Source organism: Nymphaea colorata, chromosome 9, assembly GCF_008831285.2.
Source record: "Nymphaea colorata isolate Beijing-Zhang1983 chromosome 9, ASM883128v2, whole genome shotgun sequence".
NCBI lineage: Eukaryota > Viridiplantae > Streptophyta > Magnoliopsida > Nymphaeales > Nymphaeaceae > Nymphaea > Nymphaea colorata.
This window is the reverse complement of record NC_045146.1, coordinates 15,950,434-15,960,411: the sequence shown is the minus strand read 5'-3', so window position 1 is coordinate 15,960,411 and position 9,978 is coordinate 15,950,434. Positions and strand designations below refer to the sequence as shown.

Genomic DNA, 9,978 nt, shown 5'->3' with positions numbered 1-9,978 from the left:
GCAACGGCGATCCAAAAAAAAAAAACAGAAAGAGAGAGTGGATAAAATGAGAGAGCGGATAAAATGAGAATGTATATCAAAAAAAGTCTCTTAGACAAGAAATTTCTTAGTTACAGTAACAAATCGTAAAATATAAGCAAAAAAGAAAATATATAATACAACTCATAGAGAACAAAAAAAGAGATGTGAAAAGAGAGTGAAAGGACGGAACGATACCATCACACAGCCGCAGAAGGAGGATGCCGTCGCAGTCAAATGACAAAATGAACATCTTTCTGCACAAGACGAGCGACGGACTTAGACAAAGAGAATGTGTTCATAAAAACTCTATTGTTGTGCTTTTCCCAAATGCTTTATGAAACTGTGTGAGAGATCTATTTGAGCCGATGACAACCCACATACATTGGAGCTAATGAAAGTTCGACTTTGACTTTTTGACAGGCGTCGACGTCTTCGGCATCAGTCGAGCGGAGATGGATTTGCCACGTTAGTTGCAGCGCAACTAAAAAAAAGACGGGAAACACTTCATCTCCTGTCCATCTCATTTAACATTTATTTCAAAAGCGTAGACCGTCTTATGTTATCCTCTGCAACTTCTTTTAGCAGCCTCCCTGATGGACTGAATCTGGCAAACACAGTAGGAACCATTGTTTGTTGCACCACATTTAAATCTTAAAAACATTCTTTAATGAATTTTATTAAACCAGACATGACTTAGTTAGTAACTCAAGTGCGAGGCAGTCGATAAAAGAAAAAGGAAGCAATCCCGAATTTCCCTTTTTTTTTATATCAGATATTGAAGTTCAAGAAAACATCTGCAGGGGAACATGCCCCCCAAAAGTCACTGCCAAAAAGTTTATATACAGGTGATCGTTGAAGTTGAAACAAGCTTAAAGGCGTAAGGGAAAAGGAAAAAAAGTAAAGAAGATTCAAAGATGTCACTGGCTAGAATTTAGCTGATAATATTAAGAGCTGGACTTAGGTTAGTCGAGCTTCACAAAGATAGCATTAGACTTGGACTAAGGTCAGGATACTACAACTAAAACAAGCAGATACCCATTAATCTAGTTTCGCATTTTGTCTTCCTTCGTCAAAGTATTAGTGCAATCTTGCTTTAGATTAATCAGCATTGAAATATTTAGGCAGTGCACAAATGGTATGAAATGACATCAAACATCGGGTGTAAAATGATGAAAGCAGGGTATTGAATGTTTTGAAAAATATTACATTAGCATAGGCAATGAAACTAGAGAAGCATTATAGAGCAGCAACTTAATTCAAAGTCAGGGAGCCAAGGTTATAAAAAAGAATAAAATTTTTGGTAACTATGGTTCATAAGAGGTGCATTCACAGTGAATAAAACAAGGTAATTTTCAATAGGTCAGAGCATCTAATCTAATTTGAAAACACGAAGGCCACGTTTGGGTAAATGTCATGACAATCATCCTACCCAACAAATTATAGCAAAATTTATGGACGGCGCATGAAATAACGAGAAACTGAAAACTGGCGGCAGAACGTCGGCGCAATCCATCGATCTTCGCGTCCTATATATATTGGGCAAGAAAGGTACGAAAGACCACGGAGAGACGTTGTCGAGACACGACTCGTCGTTTGTTCTGGATTGTAAGGGAGGGACTCTCGGGTGTCCTCTTCCATCGTCGCCCGAAATGGAGGACTCTCCTTCGGTCGCCCCATCCTCGTCCCAACAGCCGTTGCATATCACTGATATCCGCGACGATATCCGCTTCAATTCTCGATTTTCTCAGGTCAATTCGTGTGGTACGGCCGCTTGTATCTTGCCCCCATTTTGGTCAGTTGTACGTGGGGATTGATTGCGATTGTTAAACTGTTAGTTCTTTCGTTAACATCAGGGGAAAGGTTTTCGATTTGATGAAAGCAATTGCGAATGTTAATTGGAATATGGTTGCTGTTGATCGTGGTAGTTGGTGATTGTAGGTTCGTGGTATTGGTGCGATTCCCTTGGAGGATTTGAGTCATTTGTCTCCAATTTGTTCAATCTGCCACTTCAGCTATGAAGTGTGAGTTCTAATTGTTCATCAAACCTTTGTCGCCATTGGTTTTGCTTCGAGTTCACGTCATTAGGGTTGTGTACGTGATGCTGAGCCGACGCCATTTTTTCTGGGAACAATTGAATTGAAGTGCCGCGATGTTCATATAATTCACTAGTCGACCGTTCTTATCGTGCAATATTTGGTTTTAAGAAATCGAGAAGATGAAATTGGTTATGCCTGTTATTCGTCAATTTTGGCGTGAATATGGTTTAACAGTCTGCATGTCAGGTAATTACTCCGGGAAATGAAAACTGTCTTTCAGGTGTAGCTTCGAGAGCGTCATTTTTGTGAAACATAAACGCATACCAAACGCTATTATACGATCATCCGAAGCTTGGCTACTTAGTGCAATAGTTTGGGATATCCAAAATCTGGACAATCAGATCGGTCATACCTGTCGTCCAATTTCAATTTCCATCGCGAATATATAGTTTAGTAATTGGCCTTTCAGGAAATCACTCAAGGGAAAGAAAATTCCGTCTTTCAGGTATAGCTTCAACGAGGGTTCGTTTATACGAATCATAAACGTATGAAGTTTGATGTTTTAGGATCTTGTAAGGTTGGTTTCTTGGATTCATATATTGATTTTGAACTCCATGGTTATCGGAAAACAGTATGATTTGATTTATTTTATTAATTATACTCATATACTTTGTTATGCCCTTTTGTAGTATTTGCTTGGGGTAGAGGAGATCTGGGACAGCTTGGTTTGGGGGACGATGTCGGACGTGAGTACCCAAATTTTGTCGAATCTTTATTGGACAAATCTGTCGTACATATTTCCGGAAGTGAATATCATACTGCCTTTCTCACTGGTGAGAGTTTTCTGAAGCAACCATGTGATACATTATAAATTGCAATCCACTTTGTAGCTCATAGTTCATATATGCATACAAGTGCTTAATATTTTCCCTTCATGCAGCTTTAACTTTCTGTTTGCAATCAACCGCTTGTTATTAATTCAGGAGATGGTGACCTATTCATGACTGGCAGTAATGAGTATGGGCAGCTTGGAATAGGATCACGGGAATCACAGCTTTTACCTGCAAGAGTATCTGCCTTAGACATCTACCGGATTACACATGTAGCCTGCGGACAAGCTCACACAGTAGCTGTTACTGGTACCTCTGCATTTTTGTTCGCTTTTGCTTATGTTACAGCTTACATTTTAATGCCCATGTGTTAGTATGTTTCCATAATCCACTGGACGTACCCTAGGACATGTTAACATTTTATTCACGTAGAGGAGACCAAAACTCATGTTTGTCAGTCATTTGCTAGAAGTTGTGTACTAACTTTTTCTTGCCTTGTCTTTCTTTTTCCATTTCCTTTTCTGGTCCCCTTCTGAAGCTTTGACTGGCAGCTAATTGATTGTTATGGTATTGCCGCAGATTTGGGTGCTTTGGTGTCTTGGGGAGCATCAGAGTTTGGTCAATTAGGCCTCAAGGATATGATTGAAGTTGTCGATGTGATTCAACCACGCGTTGTCAGGGGATCTCAGGAACTGCATTTTGTTCGTGTTGCTTGTGGGGCTGCTCATACACTTGCATTGACAGGTTGATATCTGAAGAAATGGGATGAACAAATGATTGATGGGTTTCACCTACTTATGGTTTTATATGATTTTTTTTTTCTTTAAGTGAAAGGAAACAAAGCTGCTTTCAGTGGTTGATTTTAAGTTGATAATCTATATGACCTAAAAATCTGTGAATACAATACCATGTTCATCCTCACTGTAACCCCTGCTTTTGTTTCTTTGCAACGACTGTTCCAGTTGTATTGAATTTGGGTCATTATACTAAGTATTTTTGTTTATGACACCTGAAAAAATAGAGGAAACATATGTCACATGAGTGCGGGGTGCGGGTGCTGGAGTGGCACATCCCAAAAAATGTAGGTGCGGCAGTGTGGCGAGGGTATTTTATTATTATTATTATTAATTTATTATATATAAACAGAATAAGCATGTATATATTATTATTACAATTTAGTTATTAATGTATATAACATACTTCCATAATTGTATTGCATAGGAAAATATCAGAACAACTTATATTATATATAATATATTATGTATAGTAATTTAGTAATATGACATACTAACAGTCTAACATAAAACATAAAAAATTAATAGAATCATAGAAGCAGAAATTGAAAATTTGAAATTAAAACTTCAAAAGAACAATACTAACCACAGCTGGTCGGCTAAATAATGCATATATAAAAAAGTCTATAATATATATTATAACATGACAATATATCACTATATCAGTTGCACAGTATATATGCACGGCTGCATATGTACACAACTGACAATGTATATTTGTTAGTTGAACTTTGAAAACTTTTATAGTAGATTCTAGAACAACTGAACAAGCATCTAAAATAAAATGCTAAAATGTATACAACAATAATACCAAAAAATGGGACACATTTAGACCGGACGCGGGTTGACCGCATCAGACTCGAATTTGACGCGAGTCGGGTGCATGTCAGAAATGGACAAATATAGTCTGGTGCGGCTGACCGCATCCAACTCACGTTGACTGGGCTCGGGTGCGAGTCAGAGCTGCACCCATGTCCGGTGCGCACCCGACTTGATGCGACTCGTGTGCAACAGTAAAATAGAAGAGTCCGTGTGACTTAGGAGGAAATAGCCTCTGAAATAAACTTGGGTAGATAAATAAACTTTATTAGCATCGGGCATTCCATGAGTTAATTAACAAATGTGCAGGGATGCCCAACATTGCAATGGTAGTTACAGTAAATAAAAGAGACCCCAACTATGCGTTTGCCTGTGTTTCACTTATATTGTGAAGGGTAATAAGCACATTTATCTATTCTCAAATGTCGGGTTTAGGTACTTCTGTGGATTGGGAGTCTAACTAAGCATCAATCACCTGTACTCACTTGCTACCTTTTAATAACTATTGTCACCTTTCGTTATAACTTGCTATGGCTTGGTTTCGCAGGAGGGAATCATTTCCAGTAATTCAAGATTATCAATGCTCCTCATGGGTCTATGTTCCCTATGTATATAGATTATGAGAAGTATCTCCACTTTGATGTCATGTTGTCAACTTTACTAACCTGTGTGGGTTTCAAATCAATTTTAGTAGAGAAAAAATGACACTATTTATGCAGTCTTATTTGGATCCAGTTACATAATTCAATAGTTAATGGGATTTATTCATCCTAGATTCATTATTGTACATAGAGATCATGCACTTAATACACTGTAATTGAGCCATTCAAAACGATGAACTTATTTACTGCATAGCTGAAAGTTACTACATCTAATTGTTTATTTGATAAGTCCGCATAAAGAAACTATGAAGAAAGTCCTTCTCGCTATTTCCTTAAATTAGCTGAGATGTCGTTAAAGTTAAACCCTAGAAGGCTAGAATGTTCCTTTTTTGTTGCCTTAGTCAAATCGGTAGGAAAGTACTAATTAGAAATCCTGTGTGGTTTTTGACATTTTTCTAAAGCAGATCAAGTTTGCATCAAATTTCAAATAATTATCTGAATTAGGTTCCTCTTGGGTAGCGTTTTGTTTCAGGAACACCGCATTCCCTTTGCGTGTGTGGGATGCGAATGTGTCAAACAGGAGCAAGCTGAATGCTTGCCTTTGCATTCCTGCGAGGTGTGTTTTATGTGTTCTTGCTACTCCGCCTTGGACTGTTGCAAATTGCAATGGACTTTCTCTCTATTCTCTTTGATGTTTAGCTGGAGAAGGGGTAGACGTCTCTTTCCCCATCTGGCTCTTCCTCTCTCTCCAGGTTGCAGCCCCTTCTTTTTGCTGTTTGCTTAGAGAAGGGGCAGCTTCTTCCGCTCTCTCTCATTCAAAGATACATACATGCAGACACACAAGTGCAGAAGGGGCTGCCTGCTTGCTATTGTGTGTATGTGCATGTGTGCAAGTATGAAGGTAATGACTTCTTTCATCTCTTCTAGTTCATGGTCTTTTGCAATGGCTTCTTTCAATGATGTGTTTTTGCATTTTGTCCTCCATTGCAAACAGAGGAAGACATGTTCCTGTTCCAGGAATGAAGTGCGTTCCGGACATGTGTCCCAGCCTCCAGGAACTGATATTCCTGTGGACACTGAAGAAAGACCCTTTAATAATTCCAGGCATTCACCCTTAATAGAATTATTTCTGCAACCATTGTCTATTTCTTGGTTAGCTGCTTTCTTCTTTCCCCTTTTCTTCCTCAGATATTTGTGTACCTGTTCCAATCTAAGTTATAGGTGGAATAAGTTACCTATCCATAACCTACTGATAAAACTTTTTTCTTTTAGTGGCACAAGAATGGAACGTGCTTTTGGAGGCATTTATTTTATTTTCCATGAATTTTTCCCTAACCATGGTAGTAGTAAATTGCTCTGTTTATGTACCTTTAGAGTGTAGCTTATTCTTCTGTGCTTCCCAGGAAGTGGTGATGTATACTCCTTTGGTCAAGGTATATATGGTGCCCTTGGATTATCCGACGCAGATGACCGTTGCACTCCCACTCATGTGCAGGAGTTGTGGGGATTGGGAATTATTCAGGTAGTGTTATTTGGTGGGTTATTTCTTTGAGTGAGTCCATGTGTTCTTGTGCAAGCTACCAGTTTGAATGCATTTTTCTGTACCTAGAAGCTTCAGTTTTGATGTTACATTAATATTTTGTTATTTTTTCCTTTTTGGTTGTGCATTGTTGTGTTATGCATGTAGCATGAAGAAGGTTGTTCTACCTGTAAGAAGTGCATATGTTGTGCTATAACGTAGGTTCTAAGTCCATTAGACATTTGAAGTTGAAGGTACTATCCATGTCATGTGCAATGATAGTCATGGTTCTCTTTTTCTGCATGTTGACACATTGTTGAGATGGATAAAATTTTGATGTAGTTTAAAATTTATACTGCATATCTCTATCTATAAATGGGTGGAGTTTATGTGCATCATGTTCATATGGGGTTACGCCATTCTTTTCTTTTTTTAATGGTGTGATGCCCATATTTCACAGTTTAGGATATATTTTTAGAGTCCTAGTTCATATTCCATTCCCTTTTTCGTGATCTGTAACCTGCATTTTTTATCCAAGTGATATTGTGAGAACTTGGAGTCCATATCATGGTGAAGGTAAGATAATGCTGTGGTTCTTGATTTTCCAGATTGCATGTGGAGAAAATCACAGTGCTGCTTTATCTGTGGATGGCCAGGTATGCAATAGCATTGGCTCATTTAGTTCCATCTTATGCTACCTAGAGGCTTTTATTGTGGTGTTGGAGTTCTTTATTGAATTTCTAAGTCAAATTATGATATCGTAATGTGAAGTGGCAGTTGGCTTTTTCTTATCTATTGTGCTAAATTATGTAACTGTCAAAACCTGTACCTTTTTGGTGATATTAGCTTTTAAATTGTTCTAAACAATTCTTACAAAATATGCCGCTTTCTTCCTTCTTTTCTTTTTGGAGAGTCATTTTCTGTTGTTGGATCTGATTTTCATATACTTTAAAAATTTAATGTTTTAGCAACTTCGTCTCTTCAGCTAGCCTCTCAAATTATTGAATTTTGTATAGGTGTTTACATGGGGAAGAGGAAAGTATGGGCAGTTAGGACATGACAGTTTGCAAAGTGAGTTGAAACCCCTACCTGTAAAAGCTCTCTCTGACCAGATGATTGTTCAAGTGGTTTGTGGGGGTAACCACACAATGGCTATAAATGAAGAAGGCATCCTTTTTTCTGTAAGTAGTCAATTACCTTTTTGTGTTATCTGTTGTGAATGGAACATGCTAAAATTTTTGATTAAGTATACTTATCAGTGGCATCATTCCTTGTTTCTTGTTCCTTTATTTTTGTCAATTTTGAATAGCCATATACTTGTCACATTGCTTGCAAGATGGATACAAAAATTGATCTCAAATGTAGAATTTGTGAAACATGAGTTAGAAAATACTGTGATGCAGGATGTTAGTCTATTTTAAAATGATTTGTTAAGCTAAAGTGAGTTTAAATAGAAGCAGGATGGAAATAGAAAACAAACAATGTGAAAATGGTTAGAAAGTGTGATATAAACATGGAAGGAACAAAGTATCACACTAATATAATAGAACACCAAATGTATTAATCCCAAAAACATACAAGGTTTTTAGGAGGATAAGAAAGATTGATGGAAATAATGGAAGTGTCAACTAAAATAAAATTTGGAAGTGTATTTCCTATTGTCTAGTAAATAAGTTTCCCTGAGCTCCCCCTCATGGACTTTCAGGCTGCTGAAGCATGGTTCCTGAAAAACAATTTTTTGTTTCGGAGAGAACATAATGGGGGCTGGCCAGTGGCATGGGTTGATCTGTATTCACTGGGTCGATTTCATTACGTTTTTCATTTCTGTCACTGGATCTGTAACAGTGGGGCCAAGGCCATTGGGGTCAAACAGGACATGGAGTTGTGGATGATATACCTCTTCCAAGAGAAGTGCATTCTCTATGTGGATCACGGATAATTCAAGCATCTGCTGGTTCTCGGCATTCAATTGCAGTTACTGAGGATTGGAAGTTATATGGGTGGGGAGATGGGGAGCAAAATCAACTTGGACACACTAAAAGGTAAATAACTATTGTTGAAGACATGTATGATGGCACCTGTGCAGGTGTACTTGGGATTATGTTATAATATTGGCATATTTTGCACCAGAATTAATCTTTTGCCATCCTTGATTCCTAATCTGGAACGTGAGGGTTTCAGTCTTCTCTATGCCGTGGCTGCAGGTGAACACACTGTTACTTCTTTTCGACATCATGTTCTGGATACTCTGAGGTAACAGTAGACAGATCCTGTTGACCTAATTTCCTACCGATTTCATTTCTTTTATGGAATATAAAATGATCTGTGGTGACCATTTTAATTGTTTTTCAGATATGAAGGCTTGTCAACTGCAGATTATACTCAGCATGAGAATGGTGGGTCGCTGGCTGATGAAATAGTCCAAAATGCTAATCAGTTACCAATAGTTGTGCAACATCAGGATGTCAGGGAAGAACAACCATTTGTGGAGCCTTCAAGATTGCCAGATGGTTCTGGGACTGAAGATATGCATGGAAAGGGGTTGAGGCCAGTAGTCATTCCATATCTGCCAAAAATTCTTGAGGTGTTTCTCCATCTCAAGATTCTGAACTAACAAGGAAATATTTTCTAGAAGCTTGCTGATTAGACAGATATATTATAGTTTTCAACATTAACAGATATATGGGTTCATTCATTTTGGGTTTTGTGTTGCACTTGGCTTTCCCCTCTTCAGGACTGCATAAAATCAGCAAGAATCTTGGCAGTTCATGTACATGCAATGGAAGATGTTTTCTCATCTACAAGATTTCTCATTTTATCATTTAAGCTGCAGCCTTCTCGTTGGCTGGGTACAGAAGATTCGAAGAGTACAGTGCTCTTGAACAAACTTGGTAAGTTCCATTGAAAATATGCACCAATATGAGTTGTTTTTCAGTTTTGTGTATGAAGATATTAGTAAGTGGTGTCATGCTAAAGCATTGATCGATGATTACTTACACAAGCTGGCTGTAGCCAAAAAATTGATTTGTGACTCGTGAACATGGACTTTAATATTCAGAAAGCTGGATAAATAGTAAAGCTTCTCAAAGATAGTAGCTGAATCTCTGTGTGAATATGCAAACATATGCCTATAATGGTGTGAGGTGATTCCCCTTTGCTGAAGTTTCTGTATGACCTATGACCCTGATGTGCACATTTTCCCTCTTCTAAGGTTGCTATAGACCAGCTTAGGTGGTTGTTGGCCATTACACCTTGCCCCCTATGTGTAGTGTCTAATGTTTGTACATATGTCTGCATGCACGTGTAACTGGTTCTTTGACCAATCTGAGTGAGTGATGCAATAAAGAACTAAGATTA

The 9,978-nt window shown here is 38.0% G+C and overlaps 1 protein-coding gene across 5 annotated transcripts in view; it reads left to right on the top strand.

The window, feature by feature from the left end:
* Positions 1-1,578: 1,578 nt before the first annotated feature.
* The window catches only part of LOC116260292 (uncharacterized), a 33,030-nt gene continuing 24,630 nt past the window's right edge, over positions 1,579-9,978 (top strand). For 3 of the 5 annotated variants that reach the window (XM_050079502.1, XM_031638511.2, XM_050079504.1), the window contains exons 1-11: positions 1,579-1,782; positions 2,747-2,890; positions 3,041-3,196; positions 3,467-3,631; positions 6,506-6,624; positions 7,230-7,277; positions 7,638-7,802; positions 8,467-8,663; positions 8,752-8,874; positions 8,974-9,205; positions 9,356-9,512. In XM_050079502.1, coding sequence (XP_049935459.1) covers positions 1,671-1,782; positions 2,747-2,890; positions 3,041-3,196; positions 3,467-3,631; positions 6,506-6,624; positions 7,230-7,277; positions 7,638-7,802; positions 8,467-8,663; positions 8,752-8,874; positions 8,974-9,205; positions 9,356-9,512 — 1,618 coding nt within the window. In that variant the 5' untranslated portion in view covers positions 1,579-1,670. Of the gene's footprint in view, positions 1,783-2,020; positions 2,043-2,746; positions 2,891-2,997; positions 3,197-3,466; positions 3,632-6,505; positions 6,625-7,229; positions 7,278-7,637; positions 7,803-8,466; positions 8,664-8,751; positions 8,875-8,973; positions 9,206-9,355; positions 9,513-9,978 lie in introns of those variants that run through there. The other 2 variants (XM_050079503.1, XM_050079505.1) reach the window with 2 other exon arrangements.